At 34.2% G+C, this 23,852-nt stretch overlaps 2 protein-coding genes across 2 annotated transcripts; both read left to right on the plus strand.

Annotated features, from left to right (window-relative positions):
* The first annotated feature begins 636 nt into the window (after window positions 1-636).
* LOC117342880 lies at window positions 637-8,561 on the plus strand. Its single transcript, XM_033905169.1, has 5 exons — window positions 637-1,070; window positions 2,014-2,204; window positions 3,719-3,879; window positions 4,345-4,523; window positions 6,817-8,561. The coding sequence occupies exons 1-5, from the start codon at window positions 761-763 to the stop codon at window positions 6,879-6,881; spliced, it is 906 nt and encodes a 301-aa protein (XP_033761060.1). The 5' UTR covers window positions 637-760; the 3' UTR covers window positions 6,882-8,561.
* Window positions 8,562-13,389: 4,828 nt separating this feature from the next.
* On the plus strand, window positions 13,390-23,235 carry LOC117342881. The gene is made up of 5 exons (XM_033905170.1): window positions 13,390-13,859; window positions 16,494-16,684; window positions 20,347-20,507; window positions 21,026-21,204; window positions 22,648-23,235. Exons 1-5 carry the CDS (start codon window positions 13,565-13,567, stop codon window positions 22,689-22,691), a joined length of 870 nt encoding a protein of 289 aa, XP_033761061.1. The 5' UTR covers window positions 13,390-13,564; the 3' UTR covers window positions 22,692-23,235.
* Window positions 23,236-23,852: the final 617 nt, after the last annotated feature.

Here is a 23,852-nt window from a genome sequence, read left to right on the forward strand (position 1 = left end):
ATATAGTACGTCTATGTCAAAGCAAAGACTGCTTTCCTCAGAGAACTGGAATGCCATTATAGAATCATAAGTCATATTAAGAAACATAGGATAGGTCTTTTCTCAAATGATATAAGGAAATGACTTTTTTTCAAAATGAAATTGTATTGTCAAACTGTCAAGTTTCTGGACAATACTTCGGCAAAAGTATCAGAGTTCTGCTAAGTAGTATCACTTTACATGTATAGAGTGAAAATATGTTTCATGGGTGTTTTTAAAACCCTGCATTTCACTTCCCTAAGTATCATTAGCATAATTCTAAAATTCATTATCATCGTTGGATGTGTTAACTTTCATCTGAAATAAATGGAGAATGCGTCGGCTATAAAACTTATTTATTTTAAGTGCTTGCGTAAGGACTAGAGGAGATTTTTGCATTTTATTTGAACGAACTATATCGTGACTTTTGTCTCGAAGATTGCAGACGACAAGAAGATTTTCAGTATCACGAAAACGACATTAATAATAATTGTGCCCGCTAGCCGCTTCCAACATTGATCGAAATTAAGTAAATGAGATATATTTTTCATCAATATCATATTGTTTGTCAAGCAGACAGAAAATTTAGCATACTGAAAATAGATAAACTTTAAAGAATTTCACAGCGTTAGACTGGTCGCCATGTTGCTACACAATACGTGTACATATATATGATGCAGCCATTCAAAACACCCACACACTAACCACACGCATTGTACAAGATGCTTTACCATAGCTGTTGATGGCAGCCATGATGGAAACATTAGATGTTTTGTTTGTTGTCTGTCTGACATTATCAAATATCTTTGGGACATCGTGTGTTTCTAAAGGAAAATTTAGTCGCATTGATGGATATATGTTATCAAGTGGTGGCCCTAAATTTCATTACACCACACTAAGTTGTGGTATTAGGTGTTTCCATAACACATCATGTTTGTCCTTCAACTATCACGTTAAGACTGAAGAGTGCCAGTTTAATATATATTCCCCCTATACCAAACCGTTGGATGTTCTTCAGGCACCAGAGTGGGCACTCTACAATCTAAAAAGAGGTAAGAATTAGAAACAAAAAATAAGTGCATTTATTTTTCATCGGTTCCACTTTTCAAAATTCATTTGATTGAATTCACATATTATTAAGCGAGGCAAATACAGCTGGATTATATACATTTAATTATGTATCAATACATGTAACTCTGATATCTTTGAGTTATTGCTATTGTAAAAAATATTGTTTCTGAAGTTTTCTTCGATTTTATTCTTTGATGTTTTTTTTTTTTTTTTTTCAAACTTGTTCTTGTGCATGTTTGAGTAATTGAGCGATTTCATTTCAATTATTGACCAATCGTATGAATAATTATTGTTCTGTAAACAAGTTTGGCACTCAGCAATAATACAGGGTATCGGCTTATTTACTACGGAAACGGAAAACATTACAACAGACGAAATCTATGGCTTTAACGAACAGGTGAAAATGATTGTTTTGAAGTAAAATCGTTTTATTACATCTAAATGAAAACTGAAAAAAAAATCACCAACTTTGTATGACCTGAGTGGTCTTTAAAAAGAATATTGAATATGTAAAAGTGTACGCCCTTTTTTTATGGTAAATCAATTGATCTTAAATCTGTTTTTGAAGAAAATGGCGAATATAATTACAGGAACTGAAATCGATCTCGTAAGGTTAACAAATTACTATTTTCGGATGGTTTTAGTGATGTCTGGAGAATAGTATCTCATTGTAAATAACGAAACAGTATCTTCTATATCGTTTTAAGCATAATTTCACAAATAGCTACATTCAAACAAAAAATAGATGTGCTGAAAGGACAGTGAAAATATCGTTTAGATAAATTCCTGAATTATAGTTTAAGTTAAAATTTTATTGAACAAAGTCAAACTCTGATGCATATCTTAAATTTATTTCAACTGATGTTCCAATAGTTAGATGACATTTCATAGTATGGTTCACAGAGCTGTGTTACTTATTTACAGACAATGACTGGAAACTGGTTTTCAGAGCCAAGGCCGGTAATAACTTGAGTCCCTATCATACTTGGATGGGAACATCATCTCCACCGACTCCAGTTGAGGACGGCTGTCTACTTATGACGGGAACGTCCAACTGTACCTCCATATATAGAAGTCATGTTCTGACCACGTGGGATTCAGAAAGTATATCTGAGGTGAAGTGGAGAGAGCTATATTGTGTTAATTACTTGTTTATGTCATAACTAATTATTGTTTGAGATAATAGCAAAACAGAAAGACGTTTAATTCTAAAAGAATACTCTTAGAAAGGAAATACATTCATGTATGGACATATTTTATTGTCGGTATCATAACTTCATCGGGAAAATTCCTTATGTGGAAGCTGGTTCGGGTGTAATATGATGTGTGTAGTAATTAACTATACGTGACTAAACCTGTGTATCGATCTTTTTATACTTTGCCCTCGATTTTGAAATATGATAACGATATTCTTAACATGTCGGTATTTTCTGTTAAATTATTAAACTAACGGCTATCAATTTTGGAACAAAATATTTAATTAACAATTATGTTAATTAAAATATCCACTGTGTGTTTCATGTACGGATACGCTTTAGTTAAGTTGGTTAATACAAACACTTTGAGGAGACAGAAATTGCATACTGCATAACATCAACTCATATTTTATTCATATACATATTGAACCGCCATTGCAAGGATTAACACACATACCTTATATCAAATTCACCGTTTGATGACGTTCACTACTTATTCAATGATAAAACAGGATTGCACATTGACTTACAAATTCGGCTATCAAATATTTTTGACTTGCCAGCGGAAACGTAAGATGTATATAAAGTTGAAAGGGGGATGTTGTGATGTAAAGTGATTATTGGACACAATCAAACACTTTTATGACAAAATGTATGATTACGAAAAAAAATAAACTAAAGCTACCAAGTTTAGTTACACACACAATTAAGTAGGCTATTTCGAAATAATGTCACTACACGTGTCTATATAGTAACAAAACATTGTTACTTCACGTATTTATGTAGCCAAAATAGTAGCACACATTACGATACTGCATGTGTTCATATAGTAACAAACTTGTTACTACACATATTTATATAGCCCAAATGTTTTCATAAAGTGACAAAACATTGTTACTACACGTATTTATGTAGCCAAAATAGTAACACACATCGTGATACTAAATGTGTTCATATAGTAACAAAGCATTGCTTTTACACCTATTTATCTAGTCCAAATATTGTGTTTATATAGTTCATATAGTAACACAAATATTGGAGCTATGTGTATTCATATGGTTACAAACATGTGTTTATATAGTTTATATATTAGCATAAATCGTGATACTACAGAAGCAATACAATATTGTTTGAACCGAACAGTTTTTTCTTACATCAAGATATAGTGTTACTCGTGTTTATATGTATATTGATATACTGTAAAAATCATCATTGTTGTAGTGATATACCATGGCAACATCGTTCTTGTAGTGATTTACCATGGTAACATCATCATTGTAATGATTTACCATGAAACGTCATTGTTGTAGTGATTTACCATGAAAGCATCATTATTGTATTGATTTACCATGAACTCATCATTTTTAGTGATTTACCATGAAAACGCCATTCTTGTAGTGATATATCGTGAACTTATCATTTCTCTATCACAGGTAAAACTGGAAATGTACAAAGATGGAAACATGACTGTAAACATTCGATTTAATGGTACAGGATCCACGTACACCAACTGGTTTGACCACAACAGGTTGATAGACAGTGGCTGGAGTACCATGTCGAAAAATCGCACTTTCAATTTCTTTTCCCTGCGTGGGTATGTCATATGTCACCAAATCATATATATTTATTAATCTTATAACAAAAACAATTGATGCAAAGTATTACAAAACGAACACGATACCAAATAACACAGGATTTGAAATTTGATATTTTTTTGCTTGGTTGTCTTGACCAAAAGTAGTCATATATGTGTAAATAAAATAAAGCAATGACTAATTTTGTTTGTCATGTTTTTTTCAAATCAACAATAATGTATTAAGGCATATTCTTTATTTATTATTATGAATGAAAATAGAATTTGACGAATGCTTCATTCCTAAAAATGAACTTAATTAATAGAATAAATTTATAAAATAGAATTATTCATTTGTAAAATTTCGTCCAATTAGGCCAGTATAATGAGTGACTAAATTATTTCTATGGTACAAATATACGTATTAACCACATTGCATTTGTTCCAAGATCTCAAAAGCAAAATCTCTGTCTTTTTTCTCTATAGGGACTGCAAGCGGACATTTTTTGTTAACGAGTTTTATCTCATTTGTCCAAAGGACTTGGGGTGGATGATTGTCATTGATCCGATTGTTGGCAGCTGCCCCTGTGGTTATGACACTCAGTCCGATAAACCTGCATTTCTATTTGCTCAAGGAGATAATGTCACACGTTGGGAAAATAACGGTAAGAAAAGTCAACTATAAGTACCATTTGGACCATCTAAACTGAAGGACTCAGGCGAAATATCTCAAATATTCGCTTTTGCCCTCAGAAAAAGCACTGTTATCATAGCCGAGATGTTCCGAATGAAATTTATAGTGATCAAGTCAAGTTGATACGAAATGATATGTTGTCTCATAAAATTTGTTTAACGTGTCTACATGTATCTTTCGATAATGTGATACCAAGGGAGGCTGTTGAAATTCAATTACCGAATTGTGCTGTCTGTCTATCATAAGATCTAGGGATAGTTCTTCGATAAAATAAAACGAGCACTTTGTGATATACATAGAAATTACATTTTTGATCAACATTTGAGATATATAGAGGTTCCCAAACAACTGAAGATTGTTTTCCATGTTTCTCTCAAGCGAGTTACCTCCTTTATGAATTTAGAAAAGACATGAGCTTTTTATCGAAAACATACCCCTGGTGTTTACTACAAAATACCGTCAATGTTTACTGAAACATAATTTCAAAGCAAATCAATGTATGAAACAATTTACATCTGAATTAATACAAAAAAGAAAGATAATTTATTTACATGTGTCTATATCTTTCTTTCTTTATATTATTGTTTCGAATTTTTGATTTTGACTTTTTACATGAATAAATATCAACATAAGTTTTTTTAATACAAATTTATCTTTATATTGTCCTATTCTTTATACGCAAACTTAGTGTTACGGCTACAGTATGTATAATTGATTGGTTAATTTACCTGAATCATCAACATATACAACCATTTCCACGGGCGAGTGATTTTTCTTGAATCATTCATCGTTACAATATTTCCCGCCTCTCTGATTTCTTTCATGCTGATCGAATTGTTTCTAAATATTTCATTGATAGTCTCGACACTACTGTTACATTTTACGACAATAGATTTGTCAGTGATATGAATTAATATTCCTGTTTAATTATTCAATTGGTCCTTCATCATCATGTATCTGTCAAAGACCAACTCTTCTCTCATGACTCGTGTACATTATTTTGGTATAACCGAGGTTAATAGAGGTGAATACAATTGTACTGTAAGGTAATAAGTCACTACAAGAAAACTGATGAATAGTCAATATTATTGTTATTATCAAAATTGCATCATGGCAAGTGAACGATGTTTTCCATGAGTATTTTGCTATTTTTTCAATCCATACTTAACAATTTAAGGTGAGAGTTAGCATGCAGGTAAATCTCCGTAAAGTCTTGTTTATATCTAAAAAAAAAGTGAATACATTTCTTTAAGGACAATGTCTTATCTAAGCTTTCTCTAATAGCAAACCAAATACTTTTGAGCCCTACAAAATTACGCTATAATGCATGCATGTAATGATCCTATAAGTATAAGTTTACTTTGTAATATCTACTCAGAAAACCTAAATAATATAAGAAATTGTCTGATATAGTTTCAGCAAAATAATATCATTTATATGTTCCCTCTATCCGTATGATTAACCCACAGATATAAACATTTTAATTTGAATGTTACCAGTATTCAAATGAGTCTCGAAATCAGAAAATACATCACACAAGGTACCAATGAGATAATTTTGCCTTCAGTGGACAAATATGATGTAACTTGGTCACTACTAACTTTTACGATGGGGTTCATTTGCTATAATACTGTTAATCCACTCAAGTTTAGCTGTATTCAAATTCAAGGGTATCTGCTTTGTTGTTAAAACATCAAAAATGTATAGCCACCGTACTACGGAAGCCGAATAGGACCAATGAAAATAATAAACTTAGTTGGTATATTTAAAATAAACACAAAATCTCGTATACACGAGTTTCTTTCTCGTATATACCAGTTTCTATCTCGTATAAACGAGATTATTTCTCGTATATACCAGTTTCTTAATCGTAAATACGAGTTTATTTCTCGAAATAACGAGTGCATATCTCGTATTTACGAGATTATTCACTTTATTGTTTACATTGGTCCTATTCGGCTTCCGTACCTATCTGCTATTTTTGTGTATAAAACAATAAACTATGTCTAGCTTTGATCTATTGTTTTGAGAACGCGAACTTTAATAGCAGGATTAATTCGATAAAATCTCGAATGCTAATTAACGCAAATTTACTTGTTCAGAACGCGAAATTTAAGACTGTTTTCAATATATAGAGGTAAAGTATTCAAAGATAAACAATGACCGCATTACGCATGCGCGTCACACGCGGACCAAGCATGTGTTTGATATAGCTTTTCCGTTAAGATCTGCCCATATCTAAATATATTCAATTATTTTTACAGATTACGGACGAGCAGATGTCTTAGCTGTGTTCATCAAGCGTTGGCTTGGTCACTGGAATCGTTAGTACATAAGAGGAAATCGGAAGTATTTGTTTATTTATAATACCTTTTTTAACAATGTTAAAATTACCTTTTTCGAATATCATAAACATGTAGGTGTTTTTCTGAATGTAAATGTAAATAAACTCATAATGTTGACGATAGCTGTAAAATGTTAGGAATCAAATAGGGAATCCTTCGCAAGTTAATACTTTGAATCGTAATAAACAAAACGGAATATATATGCTTTCTTTTGTTAGAAGAGAAAATCTTTATTTTGAAACTGGCTGGATCAACATCGCAAACGTCACAAGCTTAAGCTTTTCTATAAAATCACATATTTTTCCTCCACTAGGATTTGCCTCAAATCCATACAATTTCTTATTTCCGTTAACAACTTACACTTAATCCGGTTATACCTTATACTCACAGATTGATTATTAAATGATCTTCACACTATATTTAAACCATTTAAAAAAATTCTTTATAGACATTCTTGCCAATCGAAATGTGCCGGATTACTATTTAATCGGTGACTACAAACTAGATATTTTATTAACCAGACTTTGTTATAAAATGCAGCAGTTTAAACGGTGACCTCTTCAATATTTATCTAATCAACTCTCCTTTTTGTGTAAGTGAATATCCAAATAAAAATGTTCATCGTATCTAATTTTAATGTAGAAGATATACTGATCAACGTTTTCAGTTGTTAAGAAACATTCATATATATATATGCCTCTAACCTTAGTTAAATCATTATTTAAGATTACTCTGGTGATGAACTTATGACGTGTGTACATATGTCTAATAGTAATATCAATTACCTGCAGGTTATAGATTGGTAACGTTCTTGTGTCTCTTCATCAGTCCCCCTGGTCTTTTTTGCTCACCTTTATTTTGTTTCTCGATTTCATGGCGAAGCATGAATATATTTTTCATAATTAATTGATTTCTGCAATGTTAAACATGAGAGCCTAACTGCATGTTAGCGTGTAGTACGAATTGGTGAGAGCGATTGGATGTATGTATGTGTTAATGAGAGTGTAAGTGTGTAGGCTCGATATTTTTGTATATAGTTCCATAGTTATAAATATATGGACTATAACCAAGTAGTGGACTATTCGAGAAACCAAGGAATCTGAGGGAGAACGCTTATTAACACCGGAAGTGATAAACATTAAAATAGCCAGAAGCCTGGCATAGTGTATGGACTGCGTCGGCTATCATGGATTGTACTATTTGCATGGCACATATTTAATATTGCACCAAAGTGTTAAAATAAATTTCATTATGATTAGTATGATAAATAATAAAAAAGCATGCATTGAATATCTGTTGTATATATGCAGTTAATGTTGTAATGGTGTAACTTGTGTCCAATCCTAAACTTCATGGCAATAATTGTGTAAAAAAGCAACATAAAAGACAATACATATAGAGTGAGGTAGACTAAATGTTAATGATGAAGTAAAACTATGAAACGTATGTTTGAACATTGATATGTTGATTTGGTGAAAGGGTTTGCTAATATCAACAGTCTATCGGAAACTCTTCTAGAGTCAATTTTCAATCGAAATATAGGTTTCTACGCCAACCTAGTTGCTCTTACAAGTCTGAAAACGGACCCTGGCTCCATATTTAAAGTACAATGTAATATTGAAAAGAAGGGTATCATCGAATTGTTGATTAAGTCACTAGCTGTTACTGTCGGTATAATAAAAAAATGAATACATTACTACCTGAATTCCAATTATTTTCTTCTTAACGTGTCACATCCATGATGCAGAAAGCTTAGAGCTGGGTATATCGGCGTCGTTACTATGATTTCTTTTGTTACGTAAATGTTGTCGGAAACGAGTTGTCTGTCATGCGACTGCGAAATGAACATTACATTTCAGCGTCGAATCCTAATATCTTATTTCAGTGTATCAACATAACAAAGATTGTTCAGGAACCAATTAGTTCAGCAATGATTTATTTTTTTATCTTGAACCGAAATATTGCATATCAAGACAAAAATCTAATGTTCATTATGCTAAAGTTAAAGTTTCTAAATTCCCCTTCTCGTTAACTGGTCTCGTTATTATCTTACACATAACTGATATAAATTTCGCCGTTCTTTGATACACATATCATACATGCTTGCATAATCAATCACTAAAATACCTGTACCATTAAGTGGTGGTTCCCAGAGAACTTGGAATTAACCTGCAATATAAAAGGGACATCCAAACACATCTTACAGATTAGACGTTTTTACTGTCTTTTGTGATTAAAACAAAGTCTTTGAAAGATTGACATAAAATCAGTATTGCTTTTCAAATTGATCTATTTATTAGGTAATAGCAAAATTAGGAATACATTCTATAATAGAATCAGATTATTTTCTTGTCTATTTTCAGAAAGAGTTATCTATATTTTGAAAGAATTAAATGATTATCATAAAGATGACATAAATGCCATTAGAGCAATTAGAAAGTGTTTTTTAAGATTTTGTATATAACTTTTGATGATAATCAATATAATAATAAGCGAAATTCCTCTCTACACAGCTGTGTACATACAATCAATTTGCGATTTTATCACCTGTTTCCCGATTCAACTGTTAATACAAGCTATTGATTTATTTCTCTGTACTCTTCTTCGTATTCATGGTAAATATACCTACATTATCTGTGTATGTTGATTTTTTACATTCATAACGTTAATTATATTTGTTAATATGTCAAGAAGTCGTAGAACAGAACAAGTTTATGTTTATTCATGTAGGAGTTGCCTCCCCTGAACGGTTGTTGCAGGCCATACATCCATTGTAAAGTCATTGATATCAACCCGTCTTCAATGTAGAAACTGCCCTGGTGTGCTGCAAAAGCTGGGATGCTTTATATCGCCTGAACACCTGTATAGCTCAGGGGAAGTTTTGTTTTGTTTCGGCATTGTTTTCGCCCTATAAACAGCCGGATGTTTCCAACAATATGCTTCAATGAAGTATAAGTAGCGGTTTATAGTCGGTAAAGTTATATGCTATCATAAGTACAACAACAAGAACGCACCTGAGTCTTCAAAAACACATACACTCCCCGCACGCATGTAACTCGCAGACGCACACAGGTGCTGTGTGGTGTGATGAGGGATATCAAACAATACAATATACAATATAAAACCAAGCAATACCTATTACAAGAGCAAACCACCCCAGGGTATCGGAAATCATATATTGTAGACGTCATACGATTCCAATTACAACCCTACTAATTCAAAGACGGAGAGTCTTTCATAAGACTTCACACGTGTTCTTACTCGCTTTTAAAACGAACCTTATGATGGTTGTCAACAAAGCACCAACCATAAGCATGCTTTCAATGACACTGCTTCAATGATGCGAATCTGACGATTTTGAGGCTGGTTTAGTGAAAACGAGGCAAGAAATTAAGATTCAGCAACACATATGTTTTTTTACAGCTCAATAAACACAAAACTTTAAACTTTGTGTCTCCGTTATGAACTTTGAACTTTACTGTAGTGATCCCTCACTTTTGTTGGCACTAATTTCTGTGTATGCATTAAACATCGGGACGTTTGGTTTAGAAACACGGACATCCACGGTTTCGCCACTGTAGTTGACTTGTTAACTAAAATGTAACTTAATTAACAATACAATTTTAGTGGCATCTGTTGATAGTCCTCTTGGTTACCGATAGCAACATTGATAGGAATATTGTGTGTATTGTACTATTTGTAGTGACCAAGGCACAGTATACCCAAGTAATTGTTGTTTTGCCTACAACAGTATTATTTAGTGGTATATTAAAGTGTCTTATTTCCGTTCACAATTACAAAACATTAACAATGGCTACAACAATAGGTATCATAGTTTAACATAACATTGATGTCCGGAAAGCGGCTTAATAGCACACGCACACCAATAAGTGTAGATCAGATTATTGAACATATCCCATTCATATGTTTTATTGATTTCATAGGCATTCACAAAAGACAGTAGTGTTAAAAGCCTGGGAACGCAAATATGGACACAATGAATTTCATTAATGGCGTTCCGTCCGAATTGATATCATCTCTGAGTGACGTCATAGGTTTTGCTTTTGTCATGTAACCTTTTGAGAATGTGTGTTATATTGGTTGGAATCGGGGACATGTGTTCCGAAAGGAAAAACTATTTAGGGGCATGTGCCAATACACTAACTGACGCCGTTGCTATTCTATTTGTAAATTAATTCCAAAATGCCCTAAAACAGGAATTGATCCGACTTTTTGATAACAAGAACTATCAATGAAAACGAATGCTGAGGTCATACTGCAACTGTTATGCTTATCGTTACTATTCATAGGATGTGACTTAATTTTGGATCTTATCTTTTTCTTTCTCCGACAACTCACCCCATGAACTTAATAACAAAGTTTTCATGTGTGCTAGATTAAATGGAAATAATAAAATTGATCAGGAACATAGTTTGGGAGTCGTGGGATCAATAAGGAAATGCAAACGATAAAAGATGTTTACAATATACTTCTGAGAGCATGTAATCATATAGAATGTATCAGCGGTGGTGTGCATGTGAATTTGAATACATCGATATTGTAATGTTGCATCAGTCAGGATGCACTATTTGACCGTAATCTCGACGGGACTGAACAATATCTGTTGACATCTCCTTTATCTTATTTAGATGTGCGTATATAATTAATCTCCAATGATACCCGATTGTTATGATCCCTGCCTTTAATTTTATCCCAACAGGGACACGCTCTTCATTGTTAACCTTCATTTAATGTTCAATAGCATCAACGTTCCCTTTCCCGGAGAGATCTGACGTCAAAATAAACATGGTTAATGAATGCTTTGAGTAACAGTTATACTGTTAATGATTGGGCTCCATTCTGTTTTCGTCTACTATTCCCCTCTTTCATCAAAGCTCCGACAGTACACCTTAATTGATAAATAGACAACGTAGTTGATGTGTTATGTTATAAAATAGAAATCTTAAAGATTTGTTGACATAGCTAAAATTCAATAAGTATACAACAGTACAGGAGTAGACACACGCAGTAATCGTCTGAGGGGCCGCGGTGGCCGAGTGGTTAAGGTGTCCCGACACTTTAACACTAGCCCTCCACCTCTGGGTTGCGAGTTCGAAACCTACGTGGGGCAGTTGCCAGGTACTGACCGTAGGCAGGTGGTTTTTCTCCGGGTACTCCGGCTTCCTCCACCTCCAAAACCTGGCACGTCCTTAAATGACCCTGGCTGTTAATAGGACGTTAAACAAAAACAAACCAAAAAGTAATCGTCTGTACGTCTATGCGACTTTGCATGATAACAAAATTAGCTCGATTATAAGATGCATCATGAGCCACCATAAAGATAAACACCTGATATGTCACACTCGTCGACTAAAATGAAAATAATACCAAATAGTTGAATAATCGCAATAATAATAATAATTTAAAGATTTAGTAGGAGTAGTGAATGAAGTTGCACTTAAAAACAAAATCAAATACTCGTAATATCAAAGTTTTTTCATAACTCAATAGACTTTCAGTAAACGCGGATCAAAGTAAATCAAGTGTCTTGACATTGTAGCATGATTAATCTAGTAATTCGAAGAGTTATCTTTTAAGGCGTAACAACAGACATATTCACATATTTTATAATAATGGCGATTTTTGTTTTGGTCCTAGTTTATTCGCTTTACAAAATAACACAGAATACGGAAATGCCAACAAAACTTTTCACAAAAATAGACAGGAGGGCAAAATAAGTAAAACATATACATTTACCACGAACCAACAGAATCACAGGGAATATACACAAGCATCGGACACGTCTTGTTCCGAATTCGCATAACGAGCTACAATATTTCCCAAAATACAATACGAAAGTCATGGTATCAGAATTCTGTTCAGCATTTACGTTCACAGAATGAAAATGTTAATATTGGTGTTTTGAAATGACTTTGTACCCGTATATTACACTATTAATATACACACTTCATCAACTACTATCCATTGCATAATGATGCCATTCATAAGCATGATTTGGGCGTGTGAACTTTCTTCTGATCAGACAGAATTAAATGTAACCTTTATTTAGTTTACAACAATTGCTAAAAAGTTATATCAACTCGTATAAATCACGCTTGTTGGCCTATATGGATGCGTGTGAGGGGTCTTACTGTGGGAGTAAACCGGAGTACCCGAGGAAACCCACGTGATCGGGCAGATGACACCGTACCTGTTCATGTCCGATCTGAGAATCGAACCTACAAGTGTAGGCTGCCTAGCTGGACGGCAAGTGTGTCACAACTGTGTAACCCGACCACCCCAAAGATAGAACTTGATCACGTGTCGGTGTATGAAAAGTAATATTTATTTAAAGCGCGTGAAAAAACAAACTGATATTGACGTATGCAGGTCTTAGGGAAAACAATGTTTGCGTCTTATATGAACGAAACATAATGTGACTTCAAGGATTGCATACACAGGAATGTTTTTACTTCAATTGTCGGAGTTAGCATTATCAATAATTTGTGCCCCGCTGCCAGGGTTACAAAGAATTGATTTGATATGTACTTGTCCCCACCTTGACGAAATGTGTATATAATGGTGTCTCTCAAAGGACGCACACACTCACCACACGCAGTGTTTGCGTCTCGTTACCACAGCTGTTGATAATTACCATTACGAAAACATGAATGCTTTGTCTGTATTCTGTCTGTTAGTATCAAATATCTTAGGGACATCTTTCGCTTCTAAGGGAAAATTCATTCGCACAAATGGATATATGTTATCAAATGGTAGCCTCATTTCGAATTTTGACTACAGCAGACAAAGTTGTGCAATGACTTGTTTCCAGATCGCAGCCTGTGTGTCCTTCAACTACCACGCACAGACTCAGGAGTGCCAATTTAATTCAGTCTCTCCATATACCGATCCCCTGTCTGTTCTGGAGGCACAAGGGTGGGCACTCTACCATCTACAAAGAGGTAATTTGGAAATATAATTAGCTATTACGACATCGCAACTCAATACTTTGCCTGGTTGTATTTAACAGTTCAGGAGATTGTATAAACATAATGCCTTGACATATTCACATTCAGTGATTACATATAATAGTTATCAATTAAGAAACATATTCTGTACTTAGATTAGGACAGAGCTATAAACTATATACCAGGTCAACTTCTATTGTTTATATATTTTGTTTATGTAACTGACTATACCGGCATTGTTTGGTTTACATACGATGCAATATCCATTTACTTAATTTTGCGATAAAGTTTTTGATAATGGAAATATGTTTTAACATTACAAACATTGCATAGAGTTATTTTGTCTTTAAAGGACTCACATGCGATGCTAAGGGTGCCAGAATTGTAGAACATAAAAGAGAAATCAGAAAATAAAACAAAAATGTTCCTAGACAAACGTTAAATACAACAATAGAGATTATTTTCCGCCGAATTGAATTTCTTTCATACTTTTAAATACACGATTTGTAAAAGGGCCATGCAAACATGTGTCATTCTGAATCGGTACCACTATTCAAAATCCTTTTGATTGAATGTACACATTTTTGAACGACACAATATCATTTTGGTTCTATTTCAATACTGAAGTTCTCGTTTGTGAGTTTCTTTTTTAGAGTTATGGTTAGAATGATTTTTTTCACCATAAGATTAAATATTATGTATATAATTTGTTTTTCAATAACATTCAGTTTAGAAATTTACATTCCGAGAAATTAGTTAACATATCTGTGATTGATTTATATTTTCTGATTGAAGTATAATCTAAACTCTTTGTTTGATTTGCATTACTTTTGTAAATGAATTATAATTCTGAATAAATAAGTCGAATATTTTATACGTTCTGTTTTGACAAAAAAAAGTGTCCTTTTCACAAACCTTTTCGTTTGTGTGTAAAAATATCGTGTAAATGTACCACCTAGAGCAAATATGTAATGTTTGGAGATCAAGGTGTGGGTAAACCATCTATAAACCACTTGTTTCATTTCACGTGCAGATACGGTGTGTCACGTTTTAAATTGCCATTGGCAAGATTATGTTTGGATAATTATGAAATCCATACGTCATTTTAGACGTACAATAGTACAATAGACATTGTCCATATTCTTACTAATCACATGTTGACCAATCGTATCGATATTTAGTGTTTTGTAAACAAACTTCAGCACTCAGATAAGGAAGACACATTTACGGCGGATATAGGGGGAAAGCAGAGAGACAGAAATCTATAGCTTTATTTAAAGGTTTAAGTGGCTGATTCCAAGGGAAAATCGCAAATTGATTATCTCTAAATGAAATATATGAAAATATAGGCACAGCTCTGTGTAAGTGAATATCATTTAGGTATTTATTGCAATAATAAATGTTGTATCAAAAGGTATGCAAGTGCTTGGATTTTTAAAGTCTTCTTGTAAATATTATTTGAAAAATTTCAGTAATACGGGCATAATATGTCAGTCAAGTTAGGGGTTACATGTAGTTTGAATAAAGCAGTGAGATCTGGTCACCACACCACTGTCTGGAATCGGTCCAAAGAATTTTTTGAAATAGTTGTCTTTAAGTCGAACTTTGATTACCAAAGTAATTCTTATTCTGATTTATATAAACATTTTTTTCCTCCCTACATTGGAAAGTAGACGGCAATATATGGATATTTGCTTGATTTTAAAATGTATTCACGACCTTTTCGGTTGTCCGTTCACAAGCATTTTAGTCACTAGAAGATATAAACGTTCTTTTGGATTTTTACAATTTATTTGTTCGCCTAGTAGGACCAATCTTAGAAAAATCAGTACAATTGATCGTGCAATAATTTCTTTTAACAGAAACGCCGGTGATCTAAGAGGTATATTTAATTGAACGTTGCCTTTTTTAAATATCGCTTTAGGGCAACGTGTTTTAAATAAGCCTTATGTTACAATATTTGTGTATATATATGTATCCGTGATATCTTAATATTCCTCAGCATTGTTATCACTTCTGTTATTGGACCATTGCGTCTGATGAATTGAATAAACAAAAAACGATAAATAAATAAAAAATAATATACAACATTTCATAGCACAATATCTAATTCTCAAAATTACTGTGTTTTATATAATTGTATTTAATGTGCAACATAAAGGAATTTGTACTATCTGTTTTTTTTTTATTATACTATTGTTGGAATATCTAATTGTTTAATTATATTGTTCCGGAATTTCTAGTTCTGGATTTGTTGTCTTATCCTTGCCGTACTTTAGTTCGGCCGTCCATAGGATCACGTGACTTCTTTGATTATGTTCACTGGCGGAGACAAAATGTTCAACTTTATTTCGTTTTTCTTTGGTGTGTTTGTTGAATTGAATAAACAATAAACGATAAATAAATAAAGATTAATATACAACATTTCATAGCACAATATCTAATTCGCAAAATGACTGTGCTTTATATAACATATACTAGTTGTACTCATTCGAGTGTACCAAAACATAGGTGATAATGCATACAGGATATCTGATTCAGAGTTCAAACATCCTACAAAAACTAAAGAGTTTTAAATCATTAAACACTTCATAGTATGGTTGATAAAGATGTGTTGCTTCCTTACAGATGATGACTGGGAACTAGTTTTCAGAGCCAAGGCCGGTAATAACTTGAGTCCCTTTAATACTTGGATGGGAACATCGTCTCCACCGACTCCAGTTGAGGACGGCTGTCTACTTCTGACGGGAACGTCCAACTGTACCTCCATATATAGAAGTCATGTTCTGACCACGTGGGATTCAGAAAGTATATCTGAGGTGAAGTAGAACAGTCATACCGGTTAAGTTACTTACCTGTGTATGTCATAAATGGTTATTGTTTGGGATAACATTTTTAACTTTTTTTTTCAGCATATTTTTTTTTAGTATATCCGATAAGAAGGGACTCATTGCATCACTGTTTTAGATATGGTGAAATCATTGTTGTTGTACATATATACCGTGATAACATCATTGTTGTAGTGACATACCGCCATAACATCATTGTTGTAGTGATATATCGTGATAACATCATTGTTGTAGTGACATACCGCCCTAACATCATTGTTGTAGTGACATACCGCCATAACATCATTGTTGTAGTGATATACCGAGATAACCATCATTGTTGTAGTGATATACCGTGATAACATCATTGTTGTAGTGACATACCGAGATAACCATCATTGTTGTAGTGACATACCGCCCTAACATCATTGTTGTAGTGATATACCGAGATAACATCATTGTTGTAGTGATATACCGCCATAACATCATTGTTGTAGTGATATACCGAGATAACATCATTGTTGTAGTGATATACCGAGATAACCATCATTGTTGTAGTGATATACCGTGATAACATCATTGTTGTAGTGATATACCGCCATAACATCATTGTTGTAGTGACATACCGCCATAACATCATTGTTGTAGTGACATACTGCCATAACATCATTGTTGTAGTGACATACCGCCATAACATTATTGTTGTAGTGATATACCGAGATAACATCATTGTTGTAGTGACATACCGAGATAACATCATTGTTGTAGTGACATACCGCCATAACATCATTGTTGTAGTGACATACCGCCATAACATCATTGTTGTAGTGACATACCGCCATAACATCATTGTTGTAGTGACATACCGCCCTAACATCATTGTTGTAGTGACATACCGAGATAACATCATTGTTGTAGTGACATACCGCCATAACATCATTGTTGTAGTGACATACCGCCATAACATTATTGTTGTAGTGATATATCGTGATAACATCATTGTTGTAGTGATATACCGAGATAACATCATTGTTGTAGTGATATACCGAGATAACCATCATTGTTGTAGTGATATACCGAGATAACCATCATTGTTGTAGTGATATACCGCCATAACATCATTGTTGTAGTGACATACCGAGATAACATCATTGTTGTAGTGACATACCGCCATAACATTATTGTTGTAGTGACATACCGAGATAACATCATTGTTGTAGTGATATATCGTGATAACATCATTGTTGTAGTGACATACCGAGATAACATCATTGTTGTAGTGACATACCGCCATAACATTATTGTTGTAGTGACATACCGCCATAACATTATTGTTGTAGTGACATACTGCCATAACATCATTGTTGTAGTGACATACCGCCATAACATTATTGTTGTAGTGACATACCGCCATAACATTATTGTTGTAGTGACATACCGAGATAACATCATTGTTGTAGTGACATACCGCCATAACATTATTGTTGTAGTGACATACCGAGATAACATCATTGTTGCTTTTCTTTTTGCCCCAGGAGAAAATGTTATACGATGGGATAGCAATGGTAAGGACATTCATATACTGAAACGAAAAAGAAACGCAACATGGAAAATTGTGATTAATTTTGTATTAAATATACATATCTGTATAAAAATCGCGGAAATAAACATGCACCCTGCCTAACACCCATACCAATCTTCAAAATCACCCAAGTGTGACTAGAGACCTATGCACTTCCGGCGCGGTAAAAACATCAAAAAGCGTGCCTGTACAAACATATGCGTTCTTTTTTCATTCAAACCAGTATCAATTCATCACTAACATTGAGCCACATCATCGCCAATACTTTTGCAAACAATAATTCCTTTTACAATTATGCCACGGTTATCAAAGGTTGATAGAGGACGTGCTATAGCGATGCTTCTGGCAGGGAACACGCAACTTCACGTCGCTCGACAATTCAGAGTTCACAAATCGACTATTAGTCGATTAGTTTCACGTCTTAACGCAACAGGAAGAGTCGATGACCAGCCGAGATCAGGACGTCCACGCGTAACGTCGCGACGTCAAGACCGGGTTCTTAGGTTGGCACACCTGCGTAACAGGAGATTAACGGCCGCTGAAACGGCAAGGAATACGATTGGTAATCATAACCGTCGAATTCATCCCCAAACAGTGATCAACAGACTGCGTGAGGCTAATTTGCGTGCAAGGCGACAGTACGTTGGTTTACCACTAACACCGCAACGTCGAGCACGTCGTATGCAATGGGCAACGGCACATATGCCCAGACGTTTTCCTATGAGACGTTGGAGGTCTATGCTCTTCACCGATGAATCTCGATTCACGTTATTTCGAGCAGATGGCCGTCAACGTGTGTACCGGCGTCGAGGCGAACGTGTTGCTGACGCCTGTGTTTTGGAACACGACCGATTTGGGGGTGGATCAGTTATGGTTTGGGCGGGAATCTCCCATGGTTTGAAGACGCCTTTGGTGATAGTCAATGGGAATTTAACGGCCGTACGCTATCGGGATGAGATCCTTAGGCCCCATGTTGTGCCGTTTGTTAGGCAGCATCATCTAACCTTTCAGCAAGATAACGCGAGACCACACGTTGCAAGAGTCTGTAGAGACTTTCTTGCGACACAGAACATTGTTCCTATAGATTGGCCTCCATATAGCCCCGACCTGTCCCCAATCGAGCATTTGTGGGATGAATTAGACAGAAGAATTCGAAATCGCCGTAACCCCCCAAATACCCTCCCTCAGTTAGCAAATGCACTCGTCCAAGAATGGAATAACATTCCAATACGGAAAGTCAATGCCCTGATGAACTCAATGCAACAAAGAATTAGAGATGTGATAACTGTTCGAGGAGGACACACACGATATTAGGGCACGGTTTCAAAACTGCTGCCATTTCAACTTGGATTCACGTAGGGTACTACCAATCATGACCTTCTAGCAAAGTGACCTGTTCTTAAAAATCTCTAAACATTTAAAGGATGTTACATCCATACCGCCATAACATTATTGTTGTAGTGACATACCGAGATAACATCATTGTTGTAGTGACATACCGCCATAACATCATTGTTGTAGTGACATACCGAGATAACATCATTGTTGTAGTGACATACCGCCATAACATCATTGTTGTAGTGACATACCGCCATAATATCATTGTTGTAGTGACATACCGAGATAACCATCATTGTTGTAATGGTATACCATGAAAACATCATTGTTGTAATGGTATACCATGAAAACATCTTTGTTGTGAAAGCATCATTGTTGTAATGGTATACCATGAAAACATCATTGTTGTAATGATTTACCTTGAAAACATCTTTGTTGTGAAAGCATCATTGTTGTAATGATATACCATGAAAACATCATTGTTGTAATGGTATACCATGAAAACATTATTGTTGTAGTGATTTACATTGAAAACATCATTGTTGAAATGATATACCTTGAAAGCATCATTGTTGTAATGATATACCATGAAAACATCATTGTTGTAGTATTATACCATCAAAGCATCTTTGTTATAGTTATTTACCGTGAAAGGATCGTTGTTATAGTAATATACCGTGAAAGTATCACTGTTGAGGCGATATTGTGTGAAAGCATCATTTCTCTATCACAGGTTAAACTGAAAATGTACAAAGATGGAAACACGACTGTAAATATTCGATTTAATGGAACAGGATCCACGTACACCAGCTGGTTCGATAACAATAGGTTGATAGACAGTGGCTGGAGTACCTTGTCACAAAATCGCACGTTCAACTACTTTTCTTTACAAGGGTATGTCATAAATTAACATTAAACGTTTTGTATCCAGCTATGATTATAAATTGATTGATTGATTGGGAAATGCTACGACATTCAAAATATCCATCGTCTTTAAAACAAATAGCTATGCTTAGGTATATACATGTATATATATTTTAAGAACCAACATGATTTCTAGAGACGTTTGTGTTTAAGTGAATTAATGAATATATACATATTTTGGTCATTTTATGTTTTTCAAAGCAATAACATTACATGAAGGCATATTTTATTAATTAGACGATAATGCATTCCAGACACAGAACTATAAAAAGAAGACATGATTCTTTAATACACTTTAATTGTTCAATTGTGGATGTTATTTGTTAATTTCATCTGGTCAGTGCCAGGTATAAGAAAAGAATGATAACGTTAAAAGGAGTTAATTTTTCGAATGATATAAACAACGAAACGTTTTAGGCATTGCAGTGACACATTCGTTTTTACATTCAAAAGAAAATATACTTGAATTTATGTTTTTTTTTGTATAGGGTATGCCAGCGGACGTTTTTTATGAATGAAGTTTTTAACGGTTGTCCAAACGATCTTGGATGGATGACGGTCATCGATTGGAATATCAATTGTGGTGTCTGCGGTTATGACATTCAGTCCGATCAACCTGCTTTTCTTTTTGCCCCAGGAGAAAATGTTGTACGATGGGATAGCAATGGTAAGGACATTCATATATATACACACCATTTGGATCACCCCGGCAGATTAACAGCCGTCATCTAATCTATGCGCGCGCGAATTTATATTATAAACATGGCTTTCAGTTTCAAACCAGATCATCGACGTTCAATTTGTTTCATACACAGTTTCTAACAATATTTGAACTGAAACTGTTGGTTTTTTTTGTCCCCCCCCCCCCCCCCCCCTTTTTTTTCTGGAAAACAACAACTAATGTGTAAATCAAACAAACCATTCTATGGTGTGATTTGGATGGATTCATTACATTGAAAACATGACTGTTGCACTTCTGCAGGATGTTTTTCACCTGCGGGTGTTCTCATTACATTTCTCGTTATCAGCTCCCAGTTAATTTTGTTAATCAATGTATTAATCATTAAGGGTGACCAAGACTGATCTTATTGTGTCAAGGAGATTGGCATGGTTATACTGTTTTACTTGGTATATTGGTATTTTGTTTCTCCTTTATGTTTTGATAAATGGTTATCAAATGATCAATGATCAAGATTTATTGTAATATACCGTTCTGATTTACTTTAGGACTCGCACAACTAAATAATTTATTACATGTGATAGCTAGACACTAAACCCCTTCATTCGCTCGTTTGAAGTTAAAATGATGTGAAATTTAACTATTATCTATAACATACCGTCAGTGTTAACTATAACATACCGTCAATATTAACTATAACATACCGTCAGTGTTTACTATAACATACCGTCAGTGTTAACTATAACATACCGTCAATATTAACTATAACATACCGTCAGCGTTAACTATAACATACCGTCAATATTAACTATGACATACCGTCAGTGTTAACTATAACATACCGTCAATATTAACTATAACATACCGTCAATATTAACTATACCATACCGTCAATATTAACTATAACATACCGTCAATATTAACTATAACATACCGTCAGTATTAACTATTATATTCCGTCAGTATTAAATATAACATCCCGTCAGTATTAACTATAATATACCGTCATTATTAACTATAACATACTGTCATGATTTGCTATAATATACCGTGGTCGTAGAGAATTCTATCTTCCGCGAACATTTTGTGAATCCTCCTTTATGGATTTTGCTCCCAGTACGAAACAGATCTCTAATATCTGAATATGATGCGTAAATTAGTGTTGATTAACCCTAATCTTCTCTGGGTATAATTACCAGATTCCTTGCACCTTTGATGACTTCTCCTTGAAGGACAAATCAAATGTATGTTACAGTCTCCTCCATTCCTGGTTCTGCAGTAACAAACTATCTTTATTGAAAAGTCCAATCATCTTGCGTGTCGTTGTAAAGTCCTTTGATGCATTATGATAATAGCATCAAATATTGGTACATTATAGATATATGTTTACCCTCATGTAGTTTGTCTCAATCAACTCAATTAATTTTACAGATTACGAGCGAGCTGATGTCTTAGCTGTGTTCATCAAGCGTTGACTTGGGCTACAGGAACCGCTAGTACATGAAAGGCGATACATATACAGTGAGGTGGAATGATTAAGTAAAATTATGACATGTTTAGTTTAAGGTTTACTTACATCAAAAATGTATCGGAAACTCTTTTAGATTCCGTTTTCAGTTAGAGTCTGTTTTCTACATGGTTGATATTTCAACCCTGAAAACGGACCTTGACATCATTTTCAATGATACGACTGGAAACAAGATAAGAATTGAACTAGTTGAAATCGAGTTATTTGTTGTGACATTCTATTCTTAACTTGCAACTTTTGGGATGTAAAAATAGAGCCTAGCATATCTTCGTTAGTACATTTTACCAAAATGAGCTTTGTATTTGTCTGTCGTGTACCTGTGAATTGAAAATCGTTAACTTCAGCGACAAATCATGCTGTTGTAATGCTACAAAGAGTGTATCAACGTTACAAATATGGTTCAGGGGGCAATTAGTCTGGCAATGAAAATCCGCATTTCATAGTGACATACCATATATCCTATGTTGAGTAAGGTCGTGCCAAATAAAGCGCCTTTATTCACGTGAAGGCTTGATTGCGGAACTTCTGTTACATGCTCATGTAAGAAAATCAAGGTAAATTGTAAAGAAGTAAGTAGATTTTGTGACAGGATAGAAAGAGATAAATAAACCAGAGAAACCCCTCTCGTTAACTACTTTTATTATTATTATTATTATTCCACAGGTTAATGAAAGATAACTCTCACTAATCATGGACCAATTTTTGATGCATAATCATACATGCTAGCATAGTAAGATCTGTTAAGAGCTTTTTATAGGTATTGAAAACCTCCATAACGATGATGAAAAATTGTTGATACTATATACATGTATGATTAAAAAAAATACGCGATTTTGCGCAACATGTTCTACGAAAAACGGATGGTATTAACAATTTGAAATCTATATAAATGGTATCCCTATGTTAGATATTATGGTCCTTAGAATATTAGAACATTAAGTTAAATAACATCCCTCAACTAAATTTGGATGAATATTTGAAACATCCGATTGATATATAGCACAGTGTAGCTGAATAAAGTCCGGGAAAACGAAGACTCTTCGGCTGCATTATTACCACCGTTCACTCATTTCCGGTAGATCTGCAGGACCGATGGTATGGATGAAGC

Source organism: Pecten maximus, chromosome 14 (genome assembly GCF_902652985.1).
Source record: "Pecten maximus chromosome 14, xPecMax1.1, whole genome shotgun sequence".
Classification (NCBI taxonomy): Eukaryota; Metazoa; Mollusca; class Bivalvia; order Pectinida; family Pectinidae; genus Pecten; species Pecten maximus.